The sequence below is a fragment of the Monopterus albus genome, unplaced genomic scaffold (assembly GCF_001952655.1).
Source record: "Monopterus albus unplaced genomic scaffold, M_albus_1.0 scaffold11.1, whole genome shotgun sequence".
Classification (NCBI taxonomy): domain Eukaryota; kingdom Metazoa; phylum Chordata; class Actinopteri; order Synbranchiformes; family Synbranchidae; genus Monopterus; species Monopterus albus.
In genome coordinates this window covers 1428756-1447020 of record NW_018127891.1, presented here as the reverse complement: position 1 = coordinate 1447020, position 18265 = coordinate 1428756, and the positions used below count along the sequence as shown (strand labels likewise).

General features: G+C 41.4%; 2 protein-coding genes across 6 annotated transcripts in view; one reads left to right on the top strand and one right to left on the bottom strand.

Annotated features, from left to right (window-relative positions):
- eva1ba (eva-1 homolog Ba (C. elegans)) overlaps positions 1–18265 on the top strand; it is a 95691-nt gene that overhangs the window by 74457 nt on the left and 2969 nt on the right. For 3 of the 5 annotated variants that reach the window (XM_020590079.1, XM_020590080.1, XM_020590081.1), the window contains exon 5: positions 9840–9971. The exons of 1 other annotated variant lie outside the window; for it this stretch is intronic. The gene's annotated coding sequence lies outside the window, so the exon portion shown is untranslated. Of the gene's footprint in view, positions 1–9839; positions 9972–13331; positions 16137–18265 lie in introns of those variants that run through there. One more of the 5 variants, XM_020590082.1, reaches the window with a different exon arrangement.
- The window catches only part of map7d1a (MAP7 domain containing 1a), a 48743-nt gene continuing 36817 nt past the window's right edge, over positions 6340–18265 (bottom strand). The window contains 6 exon segments of the mRNA XM_020590075.1: positions 6340–7284; positions 10137–10375; positions 10751–10823; positions 16148–16208; positions 16297–16347; positions 17906–18010. Of these exon segments, the coding sequence (XP_020445731.1) occupies positions 7274–7284; positions 10137–10375; positions 10751–10823; positions 16148–16208; positions 16297–16347; positions 17906–18010 (540 nt within the window). The 3' untranslated portion in view covers positions 6340–7273.

Sequence of the window (18265 nt, the reverse complement as noted above, 5' to 3'; positions counted from 1 at the left end):
TCAAGATATATGCAAGAACAGGCTTAATGATTAATTAGATGGAACATTGTGGGTGTGGTGTATGAATGTTAACACTTTGTAATAATTTTTTAGTATATTACTTGTGTGGTGTAGAAGATAATTATTTATGTAGAGATACTGCTTGCAAACCAATGATGTAAGATGATGTCATGGGGTAGGACTGGATAAGTCTGACTTCTTCCTACTCCATTCAAGCATGTACTAGGTATAAGCAAATTGATATTGGATTAGCATTTGTTGGATATGTGTAAAATTATGTGTGTTGACATATCAACTGTCTTTACATGGTTGAAAGAATAAATCAAATCAATTATTATTATTATTAACATGATCAAACTTGTCATGTTACTTTTCACTGCAGGAGAATCAACCCTCAAAACCTTTTGTCATATTAGTCTAGAAACACAGCTGGTAACTGTTTCCTGTGTTTTGCAGAGCTTAGTTTGAAGAATGAAAGAAAACATCAATCTCCTTCATACCTCTAAAATCTTTCATCTTTTCCCCAGTGGGGAAGCAAGTCTCAGAAGTGCTGCCTAACGTGAAGAGCAAAAAAACAATGCATATTACTTCGAATTAAACTTTATTTCGACAAGCAGATCAACTCGGCCGTAAAATCTAGTTTCTTTCACTTGAGGTTGCTAAGTAAAGTCAAGTCATTTCTTTCTTTTAATGATTTTGAGATCGCAATCCATGTTTTCATAACCTCTAGACTTGACTATTGTAACGCATTATACCTTGGTGTTAATCAGTCGTCTCGCTCTCGTCTTCAAATTGTCCAAAATGCTGCTGCTCATGTTTTAACACGTACTAGGAAATTTGACCATATAACCCCGGTACTGGCCTCTCTTTACTGACTTCCAGTCCGTTTTAGAATTCATTTTAAGCTATTGATTTTTGTTTTTAAGGCCCTTAATGGTTTGCCACCGCCCTACCTCGCTGAGTTGGTGAGGTGGTACGAACCTACTAGATTACTCAGATCCTCAAACCAGTACTTCAAATTTTATTTATATAAGGTAGTTAAAATTAGCTCCACCTTTATCAGCTGCAGCATTAAATGTGATGTACTCCAATAATATACATTAATGTGAAATGTGCCATTCTGCATAAAGAGTAATTTTACCTTTGGCACGTTATTGTAAACATATTATGCTGCTAATACCTTTGTACTTTTACTTGAGTAGCACTGTGGTATTGCTACATATGAACAGTACTTTTTCCAACACTGCTGCTTTTGCAGAACGCTTCACAATTTTTGCATCTTTGAGAACAATTTACCAAAACAAACTGATAAAAGCCATCAGTCACACCATGTTAAGAGAACATCACAGTGAAGGCGTAATACTTGGAAAGAATTTGGCTACATTAGGTAATTAAACTGCTTTATTTAGAGCCTTAAAAAGTCAAATTGCTGGTGTTTGTTTTCACACCTCTCTGCATCACTGAATGTTCACCTGGTGTTTTATGGCAGTTTATGCAAATTTCTTTTACTTTTCTGTCACATTTTCAGTACCGGTTCTCGGCACATTGTCTTAGTCAGGTTATTCTTTGTGAAACAGAAACACGTTTAGCTCACATGCCACTATTCAAATGCTTTCTCTCTGACAGCACTGACAACTCAGGGCCACTGTCGCTGGGTGGATGGTGGTTTCACCCCCTCTTCTCTACGCACTTTCTGCTCTCCAGGGTCCCACACGGCTGTTCTCACATGTCATGCAAACACACTCATTTGCTACCTCTTTCTCTCTCTCTCTCTCTCTCTCACTCACACACACACACACACACACACACACACACACACACATCAAAAACAAATTTGGTATGTGTACATACACATAAATCCTCAAGAAAACAAAATTGTAGGAATGCAAACAGTCTCCCTGTGTATGTTCCTTCTCTTTAACACACAACTTTACAGACAGACACCTAGACACACATACACACCCACACACATTAGCCCCTTGACAATAAATGAATGCAGTCTTAAAATGGCAGTCTCTCTTGTAGTTTCTTCCTGGTAATATAAATAAGGAACAACAAGATTTAGGACCTTAGTAACATTAATTTGACCAAAACTTGCCAGGAGTCAGATCATTATTGTCAAACATGTTTATGTTCTTGTTATGCGGGTTAACCAGAGAGTGTGAGAAAACACTACTTTCCAGAGCTATTCCAAATTTGAGAAAATTTTGCAACATTAAATCAGACAAATTCCCAATGGAGGGGAAAAAAGAGTCAGTAGTGTTTTATCTGATTGCTCCATTGGTTATGTTTCACAGTGTCACAGCAACCAAGACACAACATATTAGAAGAGTGAGGAGATACCTTGCTGGGACACTAGACATTCCAGGTGGTGCCAATCCAATACTGAGAAAATTCAACTAGGGCTCCCACCTTACTGAGCCAGTACAAACACAGAACACCAGGGCAGATTTACTGTCAACTTTAAACTTCTTTGGCCCTACTGATACTCCTGTGCCCCAATTTTAGACAATTCTTTCCAAATGAAACAAAAAGGAAACAGAGCGATCCAAAGGCATTCGCTGTAGCTGACAGCGAGCACGCAACAGGGATTAATTCTCAGATAACACATGAACTGAAAATAACCTGCAAGCTGGCAAAATTGAAGCTGCTCGTCCTCTATGTGCTGATTGGTGGTGACGCTGTGAAACTGTCAACTCCAGGGTTAAGAGACAACAGATCTATGAAATTGAATCTGTCTCTGTATAAATGTGTAACCTCAGGGGTGCTGTTTATCCACTAGCCTCCATAATGGTGTGACCAGTACTGTATGTTCAGTTGGCCCATTTTTGGACTACAAATGAGTACCATTTTGAAAGACGTATTCATGGTTCCCAGAGGATAGATGTACCCTTGTAGCTTTGAGCCACAATAGTGAACATGCTAAACATTATAAACGCCAAACACTGATGTGATTAGCATTATCATTGTGAGCTTGTTACCATGCTGATATTAACATTTTAGTCAAAGCATCCCTGTGCTTAGGTACAGCCTCATAGGGCCATTAGTATTGCTGTATCTCTTAAGGTGTCCCACGCCTGCCTTGTTATGTCCAGTTAAATCAAACTAGTACATTTCCCCCTATGGTACAGTTTTTCAGGCCCGCAGTTTATTAGCTCTTAACAAATTAAAATCCCAAAACCAGTTGATGCCAAGCAGATGCACCTGTAAATTAAATGCGTACTTGTATAATAAATGTGTTCTCAATTTCTTTAAGCATGTTTTTTTTTTTTTTTTTTGCAGGTACCCAGTGGAAACAGTGCATGTGCTCAGCTCACAATACTGTGAATGCAGAGTGTACTATTGAGGTCAGACTCTTTAAATACTTGAGGTCTGGTGGAGTATCACAGACTCAGGCGCGACCTCATCAAAGAGCATCCATATCCGACAGATTGTTACAATGATCCAGCAGCTGCCTGTTCGGATTCAGCTGCTCCTTGTGCCAATGCAGCGACCACCCCTGATGCAACGTTAGGCCTTAGGCTCTCTGTGTAGTTTCAGAGGGCAGCTCTGTGGTATTATGGTCCTGGATGGGTCTATATTTTGCCATCTCCCATCAGAATAGTTGAGAGGCTGCCCTGCTCTGACAGGGATCAAAAAACAGACCCCCGGTGAGTTGCTGGCTGTTCTGTGGACTTTCACTAACGTACTGTCATCTGAGAGCAGCTGAGTGAAGAGAGCCTGTTGCTGAGCAGATAAAGCCAGAGGGGAGCTGAGGGGGTGTGAGCATTAACGCTAAACAGAGGTCGGGCTCATGGACTTTGGTAGCTGTGATGCACGTAACTGTAGCAGTAGTGGTCTTATCTGGAGTGGGGCTCTGTTGTGTGACCCAGTGCTAACCCCTCTATCTTATTTAAAATGGAGCGTGCACAGTTGCCATTCTAAAACACTTGCAAGATTCCTCATAGTCATCAAGTGCAGAGATTAACGAGTGAAACAACAGTGAGCATGTGTTCCCATGTAGACTGGCTGCATACAGGGTGAACGAGAGAAGCTTTAACATAAAGCAAACATGCCCCGACAGTCCTCGCATATGGTGGATGTGTGTAGTGTTTTTGTTAAATCAACTTTAGCAAGACATTATCCATCCTCAGCCAGTGAGAGTAAGAATACAGTCCTGGATAGTGGCACCTCCTGCTCACCCGTCAGCACATTCAGGCTGAGATAATACAGCCATAAATCTTAGGGACATGAACATGGGAACTGCCATGTCAGCTAGCCAAGCTATTCCAAGACTTTAAGATTGACTGTTACTTAAATAGCAGAAAGCACCTTTATTTTATTGTCCATTAGTGGCTTTTGTATCACCCTCACCATCCACATATTCCAAGTTTTTTTTCCACCCCCCTCTGAATGAATTTATTCTGAAACTTGGCACAACCCAGCCTGTAACTGTGCACTACCTCGATGGCACCTCCCTAAAAATAGTGCCCACTAAACCTCCAGTCCCCCCTGAGAAATACCACACATTACCAGGGATTGACTAGCGGATCCATTGCTTCAGAGAAATCGAGGCTTTTAAATAAATCTTTGTAGCTTTATTATATAAATATTTAGATTTATATGTGAGCAATATTTGTTGGCACATGTTGTATCAAACTAAAGCGAAGGCATGAATCCAGAGAATATTAGCATGTTGTCTGTCACCTCCATGTAGCAATGCTGCACCCTCTGGTGATGAACATAGATTTTAACAGCAGAGGCTCGTGTGGACAACTGCAGTAGCAACATATAAACCAGTGCGATCATGTTGTTGAAATATACCCTTATGTGTTGGCAGGGGCTTGTATCTTGCCTAAGGAAGCTTGAAAAGCCAGCTGGCTACTGCAGCTTCAGAATAAGCTACAATGTCATTTTTTTGGATCACAGCGGTGCCTCAGTATTTGTCATGACATGTTTGATCACGTTAATATACTACCTTTTGTTCAGCTGCTAATGGGTCTGGTGAGACTCAAAACAAACTCACACCATAAGCCACTCCCAACTGCTCTTTGTCCTGCATCGTCCCCCCGCCCCCACGCTCTGCTTCCTAGCAACAACTTAAACTACGGAGGCCTGGTTGATATCTAAAGTTATGAAATAAATGTAGTGGGGTGGCTGTGGCTCACGAGGTAGGGCAAGTTGTCTTCTGACCAGCAAGTTGGTGGTTCGACTCCCGGTCTCCCCCGCATGCCTAAGTGTCCCTGAGCAAGACACTGAACCCTGAATTGCTCCTGGTGGCTTGACTAGCGCCGTTGTGTGGCAGCCTTGTCGTCATCGGTGTGTGAATGGGTGAATGGTGTATGATCTCCCTGTAAAGCGCTTTGGCCAGTGCAACACACTGTGAAAATGCGCTATATAAATACAGTCCATTTTACCAGTTAGTGACTACAAAGTACAGTTTTTTTTTCACTGAAATGTAGTGAAATCAAGGTATGAAGTAGCAGAAAATGAAAATACTCAGGTCAAGTACAGATATCTCAGAATTGTACTTGGGTACAGTACTTGAGTTACTTTTCACCTCTGGGTTGTTTCATTTTGGTAAAATACAAATTGCATGTAGTGCTAAGGGCTCTCTGCTGCATAGTGGTCAAGTTTAACATAGCCCACTGGTTGATGAAGAGGTTGTCTGTGTATCACAGGTTCAAATTAATAAACTGTAGGCCCGCTTTCTACTGGGCTCCACTAAAGCTGTATTTTACAACTGGGATACAATTCCTTTACATGATGACCGGTATGACCTGTCTTAGTGTTTGTTAGAAGTGTTGCATTTGTAATGCACTTCAGCTGCCTAGAAGGGTAGAAGCTGTGTTCGAGGCCTCCAACTAGCTACCAGAATATTGGAAAAGGAGGGTAGCAGATACAGCTGCATACACCCTGTAGGAATTTTGTTAAAGGAGACTTTAGAACTACAATGAGCAGCTGAGCCAACTTGCATGCCTTGAACATTAACTGTAAGGCACTCTGTTTCGCTGTGGTTGGAGTGCACTGTGGTTTTGTTTGTTTTTTTTGTTTTTTTTTTTGCTACTTTCAGTGGGAACTGGCATTTCCTCTCAAAAGTCTAAATACTATTGAACCTCCAGAGTAAACAAGTCAAACAAACATACAAAATTTTCCCATACTGTCAAATTAATAACAAATGATTGGCTTCTTCTGCGCCTGTTTCAGATTGATGAACCTGAGAATGTTTATGTGTCAAGATTCAGCACTGAATTTAGAACATCTGTATAATTTTCTCTCTTGTTGGACGTAATCCCTGAGTACATCAAATCAATACGTACAGCATTCTGGACAAATAGATGATGAGACAACAGACTGGACAGCTCCTCTTTAATAAGACTTGAGACACTCCCACTGACCTTGTAGCACACATCAAAATATATTTATAGCATTTACACATGCCAGCATTTCAAATACACGAGTCCATGGAATCTCAATGCAAATGAAAGAAAACCGAGTCATGCTTACACATGTAAAAACAGTTAAATAGTGGAGTAAATCCCTTTTTATAGGGATTTGACCTTAGATTACGTCTTGCTGTTTGATCGTGAAGGTTGCATACTTATTACATCTAGTTCTGCATACAATCAATCATAGCTAGTTTTAGGTATGAACAAAGTATGCTTATACGCAGGAAGAAGCCATTGCATGTTAATTTACATTTCTAATGTCTTTCCAAATTTCTCAGTTTAACTTTACAAAAAAAGTTACAAGTAGCTTTTTACAGGATGTATACCTGTTTGTACTTGGGTCTACTCAGAGCAGAGTATACAGTATCAGTAGTATACTGTAAAATGACTCTCTTTCATACAAATTGAATCCACAGACCTTCCTTCTCTTTGACACAAAGTTCATTTACATTATTCACAAAAATGATCCCAGTCTTTTATACTTCTCTTTCAGTTAAATAACTAAAGAACAAGAAAACAAATACTTCTTTCTCAGCTTATGACAATTACTCATCTGTACTGTAATGTACAAAGGATGATACCGTTTAGTATTAAGGTGCATGGAATCAAAGACTTCTCTGATGCATGCAGCAACACCTTTCATCCTGTTTTTGTCTTTTGCTTTGTGTCCTGGTGCTTAGTAGTCTTCTTCTGTGGCCCCGTTGAACTTCAGTGTGAATTATCTTTGCTTTAGGGGCTTAGAATAAGGTTGAGTGGCACAGGTCACAGGGCTCCCCATGTAAGCGTTGGCAGGGCAGGGAAAGGTCAGTGGCCTAAGGTGAAGAGCGCTTCAACCCTGGCACATGTCACAGCACTTCTGTGAAGGAGGCAGGGAGTTAAGGATCAGAAGGAGCAGCAGACATCCACGATTAATCAGCAAATGCTAACAGACAAACGAGAGGCCATAGCTCAAATTAGGTGGATGACCCGAATAATGACACTGTCTGTAATCCTCTGACCTGGTGATTGCTAACCAAAAAAGGGTGTTGAACATGTTACAGGAGGCAGGAACCCATAGATCCTGGTCTTTTTTATATGAGAAAGCCTTGAGAACCAAGTGAAAGCCATTTTATGGTGAAATGCAGACAATATGTGAAACAAGTTCATAATAGTTGGAACTGAAATATTTGACTGACAAGAACACATGGCAGTCCAAGGAGAGGGCTACACGTAGCAGATAGAAACATTTAAATTATGGCTGCACGATAAATCATTTTGTGAGCGTGATTTAGAAACTATTTTCCAAATGTTGCACTGCTTGCCCTGTACACCTAGTGGAGATAGCAGTTAAGGCAGAAATAAATCACTTTGTGGTTATTGGTTAAGGAAAAGCAAGGAAAAGGGAGCACTTGGTTTGTTGCAAAGCATTTCCAAACCATGCTTCATAATGAATGGAGGGAGCAACAGTATTATTAATCTCAGCAACTCTGACTGGGCATGGCAGGATTTTTATCTTCCACCTGTGGAGGGTCACGAGCATGTGGACTGGGCACTTCGATGCATGACACAAATAAATAAAATGTATTATTCATTAAAATAGGATTTAAAATTAGAGGGCTAGCAAAGGTAACTGTTGTCAGTTTCTTTTCCATAGTATTTCTGACTGCTGGCTTGTGTTCAGGACAGAGACTGAAGGTGAGGAGCTAGCATGACAGGGGAAGAGTAGGGTGCTGCTGACATTGCCACTAGGAGGGAACTGAATCCAGGTAATATGGTCCTGTTTCTGACCCCTGGCGGTGAAGCACTTGTGGACAGGGTTGCATTGTCAGCTCAACCATACTTGGAATTCCTCATTGGGTGCATTGCCCAAGTTAGCAGGGCTGCTGAATATAAGATGTCATCAATATAAAGACACCCTTCTTCTCTTCAACCTTTCCTACACTATTTCTTCCACCCCTTTGTTGAGTGTAAGTGGAGTCTCCATGCTACACAATCCTCTCCCTAGGGGAAGTTCATGTTCGAGGTCACATCGTGCCAAGGACAAAAACTCTAACTATGGTACCTTGTGCTCAGTCTTTATTGGGCAATGTCAACTTAGCAGTTTAAAACCAGCTCAGGACATGAGCTCATTGTAAATAAACCATGGTTGTTCCTGCAGCTACTTTTTATTAAAGGCCGATAAGGACAAAAAAGCTCATCGGTACATATAGAGTTCCTTTCACTCAAAATGTCACAGTTTGACTACTGATACATGTAAAGTGAATGTGTTTTTATGGGTTTCCCCTCGTGGGGGTGCCACTAGAGCTCATTTAGAAGCTAATACTTCTCTAGATCATCCAAATCACGGCCGTTATACTTGAACCTTATAACAAGAGACAAGGGAATATAACACATTCTTGCCTCTGCACTGTTTGACTTTGAGTTTCAGAATCAACTTAGATATTTTATAGTTAAAAAGGGAGGAAAACGTTTTTGAAGTACCTGAACATTTTGTAAAACCTTCCTTTTGCCACTAGTTAGGTGTGAAGGTTGATTCCACCAGGAACACCCCACAAGATCTGCCATTTTGGAAATGCTCTGACCCAGTCATTTGGCCATCACAATTTGGATCTTGTCAGAGTCACTCAGATCCTGTTATGTTGCAGCTAATCAGTGTAAAGCTGCAGCCAGCAACTGATTAGCACAGTATAAAGACTGGAAGCAGAGGCTAACCTGGCTCTCTGGCTAGAATACAAACCCAGCAGGGCTTTCGGATCTTTAGGAAGCAGCCAGCTGGTAGAACCTTGGGTCAGAACCAAACTAGGTGAACGAAGATGCTTTTAGCTACTATGCTGCACATAGACTGTAGATGGAAGTGACTTCCTGACAACTGAAAACGTGTCCCAACTCCAGCCACTTTCAAGTCTAAACTGAAAATATTTCCCGTGCCTTTGGTTTCTATGCAGCACTTTTGTTTCATCTGTTGCATTGAGGACAACTTATTACTGCACTGCAGCTGCTAGGTTATTGTTTCAGACCTTTTACTTTATATATTTGTTTTTATTTTCATTGTATGATTTTATCTTAATGTTTTAACTTCATTTCGTATTAATTGATTTTATTCTAGTATCAGTGCTTTTGCCTTTGAATTGCCTCTGTGTATGAAGTGTGCTATATAAATAAAGTTGCCTTACCTATATCCAGAGGTTAAGAAAATCCACCAACACAAAATTTTACTTTTTTCTAAATGTAACTAATTAACATGCTTTATCTCATTTGTTTGATCTATTAGAAAAAGATGAAATGTAAAATCAAAAACGTGTTTTTACTGGGAGTTGCAGTTAAAATGTCTTTGTGAGCTTTATAGTGTTTGTGTTGGTAGTCTGTTTTCCTGTGCTTCTGGTTTTATGCTAAGCTAGGCTAATCACCTGCTTGCCATCATTCATTATACAGACAAGAGAGTGGTCTCCTACCAGACATCCTTGCCACCATAACATCACTACAAAGGGTAACCACCAGATCTTCTCTGCACAGTTTCACCAGTTGTGGAAGTCTTTGCCAGAACATCTCAGACTAGCCAAGTTGGTATGCATATTTTAATTGCTTTAATGCTTCCTTTCTTCTGTTCCCTTTATATCTTCATTGTTCATTTTAGCTTACATTAGGTTTATAGTCTTTGACATCATGTTTGTTTTCATTACACTGTGGTCTCTCTGGTGTATTATAAAGCAGGGTGTAATAACTCTGTACCTGCAACATGCTGAGGCTTTATTGGGCCTGTCTTTTTCATGAATGACTCTTCACTTTCAAAAGAGAGGATTGGCTCAGTGGCCATACTGGTCTCTGACTTATCCCGTGCCCCGTTAGTGGCGTTGCCATGGTTGGTGAGATGGATGATGTCATCAAAATGAGTGGTGTCTCCTTTGGTGGACAGACCATTTTCATGTCTTGTAAGCTCGAGCCCATTGACCATTTGGACTGAGTGGCTGCTGGAAAGGGCAAATACAGAAGGAGAGTATGGTTATACTTAAGATGGGTCAGAATGACTCATGCTACAACAAATGAGTCATTCCACTGTTCTTCAGTTACAGAAGTCTTTTCAAATCTACCCCAAAATGTGTTCAAATACCAAAAGTAAACATTTCTAGAAACCAAAAAATTCTTCCAGTATTACAGCTGTTTACAGTGGGCCTGAACTGTGTGGCTTCTTGTGTTTTCCATGAACGGTTTACAACAATGCAAACCTCCTGCAGATCTGATTATTAGTCAACTCCCAGCTTGGATTTCTGGCACAAACGTTTCATACTGTACATGGTGGTTTTGCATCTAGCACAAACAGAAAGAAGAGAGAGCAGTAGCTTTACCTTTCATTGGTCTGTCCATTTTCAGTCTTAATGGCCACAATGACCTCTGGCTTTGGCTGATAGTCAACAGATTCTAGAGAAAGCAAAGTAAAATATCAGTTTATCCAGTGTTCACCATGCACGTCAGCATGATCACACAAAGCCCTCCCTACCCTGAATGATCAACCAGCTGTGTCTGGCTAACTGTTTCGTCAGGATAGGCATATCACATCCCTAAGGGGCTACATGCTACATGTGTCACTACACACGTGGCCTCCTCTGCAACCATGTGCGTGTGGCCCACAACCATCAACGAATTCATTCTCAGAGTGCGAGGTTTTGCGGAGTTGTCCCTGCACTTCGGCAATGTAGAAGGAATGAATATGTGGATGATGATGAGAAAGAGGAGCTGTTGTGTTTGTGGTATTTACTGTATACGGGAAACCAAGATGATGGTCTGTTTGTCCTCTAAGCTAGATGTAGATAGAAGATGAAGAGTTAATTAAATTTGTGAAACCGATGCGCCTCAAAGATGACGAGATGCTCTTCAAGTATTTTCATGTGTGTGCAAGTTGGTTTGATGATTTATTGCATCAAATCAGGCCATTTGTTAAGCATGCCAGCCTTGTGTGCAGTTAAAAAAAAAAAAAAAGGCCAGCACACCACGTAGTGATATAAGTGTGGGGGTGTTTTGATTGTGCACTAGGGGTTTGCAGCACCCTCCACAACAAGCATACAGCGAACCTTACTGGGCTCTACTGTGGACATGTGGTTCAGAAACATTTACACTCCCCTAACTAGGATGGAGTCATGCCTGCCAGCCGTGTCACCCTACCATTGACTGGCTATTGTCTTGAATTGGGTAATTTTGCTATAAACAGCATATCTCCTAAACCACATTCCTTCCCTTTCATTTTATTCATCTACTGTAGTGTACAAGACATGGAAGCTCAGATAAGGAGGGCGTACTAGTTGTCTTATAACACTGTAAAGAGTGGTTAAGGGCAAACACTGTGCAACATCAAATGTATTCTTGTTTTATTGCTTGTGTCAAAAGTAAATATTTGACAACTGCTCCAGGCTGTTGCCATGAACCCACTCTTCCTCACTACTCCCACATTCCCAAGGCTTGGACAACAAGCAGGCACACATGGTCCTGTTGTGCAGAGAAAAGCAACTCAAACTGCAGCTGTACAGGATATGATGCAAAGATATAATCTAACCCTTTTAAACAAAATGCCTCAATGTGAATGAGTCATATGAGAACAAAAGCCATACCTGTCACTGTCTTTATTCCAACATATGGAAGCAGAGGAGTGAGTGCAGTTATGTGTCATCAAATAGCAGTCTAAAGGTGGGATAGGTAAAATAAGCTTATCTGCTATAACACGAGTCAGAAAGTCTAAAATTTACTATGTAGTTCCTGTGGATTTGCTAATTGAAGCAGTAAGAGGTGGAAACCAGCTGGTTACTGTTACTATGTATAGTCTGTTCCTGTTACATTAGGTTTAATTGTCATGCTTTAGGATTAGGGGAGCGCTCTGGTCCGATAACCCACTACGTGGCTGGTTGGCAGGGTGGCTTCCCTCTTTTGTTTGTTTGGACCTGCCTGTCTTTTATGTTTATTATTCTCAGGGCCTGTAAGATAAGGAAAGAAAAATAAAACCAAGAGATAAAGGGAGACACACAAGAAAGGATAGTTTAGTTTCATTATCAACCTGCAGCTGCTGTCTCTGGTATATTTTTAGTAACCACTGCCCTAGACACGACCTAACATAATTTTGGGGGCTTGTCTAACAGTTGAAAAGCAAACTCTGTGACACTGAAGTAGTTTTCAGTTTTGTGTGGTGACATCTTAATTTTTTTTTTTTTTTGGCTTAGTGGCAGTAAAAAAATAAAATTTCTAGGTGTTTTGTGAGTGAGTTTTGAGCAGTGATCATTTACTGGGTATGGGTTAGTTGGCTTTTGGCTCCACGTTGGATGCAGTGATTTGTAAGCTAGGAGTTGCAGTTAGACAGGTTGTGGTGTGCGTTGACCTGTTTTGTTCCAAAATGGAGTTTGAATTACAGGAGCTTCTTGGGGTGCCTAGTTTGGATCGGTTGCATCAGTGCACAAGGGATAATTTGTTGTTAATTGTTGAGCATTTCAGAGATTACGTTTTGGAAGCAGGCAGAACTGTTGCTTTGGCTGACAAAGGTATTTTGCCTCCATTACAGAGTATGCCAAGGACACCTGAGCCATTAAGTCCAAGCGCCAGTGAGGCTGTGAAAGTCAGAGCTGGCTTTGCCAGAGAAGGAGTCGAAGTATTTGAAGAACAAACACAAATCTGTCTGTGTGAATTGGACCTTGGGGTCACTTCTCAAATTACCCCTGATTCTGGTGAAATATCCATTTGGTTCCTCCTTTTAGTGTAAAGGATTTTGTCAAATATTTCATTTTGTTTGAGTGTGTGGCTGCTACGCTGCAGTGGCCTAAGTATGTGTGAGTTCTATTGTTGTGGTTGGTAAAGCTTGTTTACACCTGATGTTACACTGGTCCCAGGTGCAAAGAGATCTTTGGATGAGCTGGCTCAAAAATATCCTAATGTTTTTTCTGTTACCAGAACTATGTCCAAACGTGAAGCTGAAGATGAGGAAGACGCTGATTTGAGTGACAGTTTCCTCTGTGGCTCAGACAACGGGGTAGTCCCTTCAGTTAATTCCCAGCCTGGTGATGTGGTGAGAGCAAGGGGTCCTATGATTGAATGTTTGTCTCGTGACAAGATGATTGATGAGTAGAGGAAAGATGTTACATAATCTCCATTGTTTGAACTTGTAGTAGCTAATGAGAATGCAAAGAACTTAACAGGTTATGTTGTAAAGAATAACTTGATGCCTAAATGGACTATTGACTGCCCCCGCTGGAGATGACTGGAGCACTATGACTTGGATTGTAATTCCATGTCCATATCACTGTGAAATCTTAAATCTAGCACATGATAATCCTCTTACTGGTCATTTGGAGATCAAGAAAATGTATATTATGGCTTTTTTTTTGGCCTGGCTTGAAGAGAGATGTGGTGCATTATTGTACCTTTTGTCATACATGGCAGTTGCCTGGGAAGCTGAATCACATTATTCCTCCTGCTCCTCTGTATCCCTGCTGGTGGTGTGTGAACCATATAAACAGGCTGTGATCAGCTGTTGTCAGTTCAATTCCCAGTTTTTGTTGACTGTGATGTGCGCTTCTACCACCTTTTCTGAGGCGATTCCTTTGCACAAGATTACAACTCCTGTTATTGTGAAGGCACTGACAAAGTTTTTTTTCATGTTTTGAGTTTCCAAAAGTAATACAAACCAACCAGGGTTTGAACTTTTTGTCTCGTGTTTTGAAACAACTTATCAATCATTGTCATTCAAGAACGAACCATCCAGAGAGTCAGGGTGGACTAGAGCGGTTTCACCAGCTATTAAAATCAATGCTACACATTGAATGCTTGGAGTTTGAAAAAGACTGGAACAACAGGGTTCATGTGTTGCTTTTTGCTACCAGAGAAGTGGTTCAGGAGTCCTTAGGATTTAGTTTTGCTTGTGCTTGATCATACAGTGTCATATTAACATGTTAAGGCCTTACTGTGACAGATGAACCATTTTGTTGGGTACTAAGTTCACAGGACTCAGTACCCGAGAGTGACACTGCAGTGCCCACAGTGGTGGTGTCCATTGTGAGCCTGGTGGCAGATATGCCCTCACAGGCGTTATCCAGTGTTGAATTGAGTGACAGAGCTTTGCCTAGTGTTGCTTTTCCTGTTGCATTGAATAGAACTGAACTTCACCACTATGCACCAGTGGTTGAATATTATAGGGTGTTTTGTAAAAACCTTTAAGCTTCTAACTGATTTACATACTTAGTCCAAAAGTTAATGGTTAGACACCTGTCAGTGGGCATTTGAGCAGAGTAAACATGTCCGCCTTCGGACTCAGGTGCTTGCAGCACCTTGTTATGATTGACCTTTTAGGTTGGCTGTAGAAGCCAGTGATGCCGGTGTGGGTGCTGTTCTTCTCCAGGAGAGTACTAAGGGCCTGAAGCACCTGATTCCTTATTTTTCTAAGAAACTTCATCATCATCATCATCACAAGGAGTATTCTGAAAAATTTAGAAGAAAGCATCTGGACGTAGTTTTAGGTAGAAAACGTTTCACCTCACATCCAAAAGGCTTCATCAGTTCTGCCTGACTGGTGGTGAGCAGGAGGTATTTATCCCACGGGGTGGTGTTTCAGTTCTTCGATGGCAACCAACATCCACCAACGATTGAGCCGTTAGGGTCTGGTATCGGTGAGTGTCGTTACCTGTCTTTGAACCCTCACATGTGGACCAACTCCTAGTGTGAATTGGGGTGGAAAGGTGTGGGTAGCGATCTCAAAACAGAGTTGTAGATGGATGAGGTGTTGTGTGGTTTGTCCTTCAGGTGGACCAGTCTCTGTCAAAGGGTGTTCTCTGGCTTAAAGTTGAGTGGGATATTGTAGTTGCAGAAAATCCTTTTCAGCTTCTCTGATAAACCGGCCACATAAGGGATGACTGTTATCCCCTCTTGTTTCTGGTTTCTCCCTGTTGGGCCTCCTCCTGGCTTTGGTGCAGGCCCACTTAGGGTATCCACAAACCTTAAGGACATTCTAGATGTGTAGTTCCTCCTCCTTGATCCCTTCTGCAGTTGTGGGCACTTCCTGGCCCTGTGATTTAGAGTTCTAATAACTCCTAATTTGTGTTGAAGTGGATGGTGTGAGTCAAAAAGAAGGTATTGGTCTGTGTGTAGGTTTCCGATATATACTTCCACCTTAAGGCTTCTGTCTCCTCCTATGTGGACTGCACAGTCCAAAAAGGCCAGGCAGTCATCTTTGGCATCCTCCTGAGTGAACTTGATGTTGATATCCAGAGTTGATATGCTTGGTGAAAGCCTCTACCTCCTGGGTCCTGATTTTAACCCATGTGTCATTCACGTGTCCATCCACCAGTGGCTGGGAGCGGTATCAGTAAAGGAAGACAGGGTTTTGTCCTCAAATTCTTCCATGTACAGGTTGGCAACTATTGGAGACACAGGGGAGCCCACAGATGCCGCCTTCTACATTTTTTTCTGCATACTATGACCTGTATGACTGAGAATTTGCACGGACACATGGAGTATTCTACCACAGAAAAGGAGGCGTTAGCCTTACTTGAAGTATATATTGGCTTGTCTGATGTCTCTGTGGTGGTTTACACAGACCATAATCCTTTAGTTTTTAGCACAGGTTTTATGACCAAAAGGTAGGTTGTAACTGTCACAAATCCCTTTGTAACACATTGACAGAGGATTGGTTAGGCCACTTATCCTAAATCAGGGGTTTACACCTGATTATGACCCAGGGATCACCACTGTGGCTAGACTGATGTTCTGCTTACCTTTGCTGCTCTCTGCCTCTTTGTCATTGCCATGCACTAGTGGAGAGGACTTAGTCTCTTTCTGTGAAGATGGAAGATAATTTCAGTCAAATTTATTGAAAATTTAAGTTTTGCCTTGTTCTTCTGGTGAAAATTTAAAGGCACTCTACCTTGTCACCTCCATCCGTCTTGCGTGTCCGCTTCATGATCTCCTCTAGGCGCTGAGAGAAGGAGAGGGGGATAAGACCAGGGGAAATACCACATAGAACCAAATATCAACAGAACCTATTTAGTGTTTTTACAGTTTCTATGTGTTCTGTGCTGTTTCAAGTTAACTATGCTATGAGCAACTGAGTAAGTTTGTATAAAAGCTGTAAATACACCAATCCTAACAAAATAGCTTTGCTTAACTTAAAAGGGGGCTAGATGAGCCCACGCACCTTGTCAGACTGCTTTGCTGCAAACTGAGGTTTCACATTTCACTCGACCTCTCTTCACCAGTGAAAGTCTTTCAGGTTTCTAAGGCCATTATGTTTAAAGTGAATGCACTGAGTCAAACCAAGGCTCAAGTCTCCAGGTGAAGGGCTGTGTCAATAATGAAGCAGCACTTTTTGTTCGGCTGGAAAAATGGCGTAGGACGGACAAACAGTGAACAGTAGGATAGAGGAAGCAGGATGAGGCTCTGCTATACTAAAATTCAAACCACTTTGTTTGGCTAATTTGTATCCACAGAAGCCAGAGGTATGATACAAGATGTGACCTTTGTCTGAGGACACAGCTATCCTGAGACAGCTAGACCAGAACTGCAGCTGCCACTCGTAAAAACAGAGGATTTTTAAGATCCAAGATTATTCACAGACAGCTCACACACTTCTGGCTCTGGAATTTAGTTTGGCTGCAAAACATCTGCCTCCGAACCAAAAATACTTGTCTAATTATGTGCTGTGTTGCTCCACAGGATTCTTTAATCACTTGTGCTTGCTGACAACAAGAGTTTTGGTAGAACACACAAACAATGATAAACCCGTAAGTTTTTGGTGTAGAGGCCACGCTGTTGTTGCAGGCTTATTGCAGTTCATAGCCAGGCTTGGGCTGGTTAAGCCAGGGCTTAACCAGGGCATGCTTAGACAAGAGCTTTTCACACAGGGAAGATCAGGAGTGGAAAGAAATGCTTAGCTAACATACAGCGACGCAAGTTTACTGGAGATGTGGGTGGTATACTTGAGTAGATGGTCATGGCCACAGAATGCACACACGAGAAGATCTGCACAAATCCACACACAGATGTCTCGAACAGCACACTCTCCTTTATTAGTGTTTATATACAGCTATAAGCTCACAGTCTAAGCCCTATTAAATTATGATATGCAGAGAGCCTATTTAGGATAAGCCAAAAACAACATTCATCTTGGTTGCAGGGACTCAATTTTCAGGCCTGCTTTTGTAGTTTCAAAAGTCAGACCACAGAGGGACTATACCCAGAATAAAATACTCCCAGTGAGGCAGAAGAGCTTTTTGTAGATTTACTGCAGAATTTAGTTTGTTACTCAGATGTATGCAGTTGATAGCAGAGCAGAAACAATTTAAGGGTATTTTATGGCTGTTCTCCTTACCTGAAATTGAGATTAGGATTTTAGGGAAACCTCTGATAAGTGTCTTTTTTTCTAGTTCGACTGATTTCTGTCAGTCTAGGTAGGGGAGCACATTTCTGCTTTGAAATGGATCAATTTAAAACCTGGCTGAAAGTACAATGATGAGTGGACAAATGAGTTGCCCTACCCTTTTCCTCTCCAGCCTCTCCTGCTCCTCCTTCTGAAAGTGTTTCTCTCTCTCGAGACGCTGCTTCTCTGCCTCCTCCCGGGCTTTAGCCTCGGCCTCTTCTTTCTGAAATAAGCATAGACAAGAATCCAACCACAGTTCTAATGCCAGCAGAAGGGAAAAAAAAAACTCTGCCAAAATGACATTCCTTTTACATAACAAGGGTGTGGTTGCTCCCTGCAATTATTGTTCACAACCCAAGGGCATATTTTCCTGTACCTCTGAACCAAAAAGATCTATTTTCAACACTTACAGCCTCATGAGGACCCATGAGGAAAAATACAAAACTTTAAGCCTTTGCATAATAATATTAGATCATGC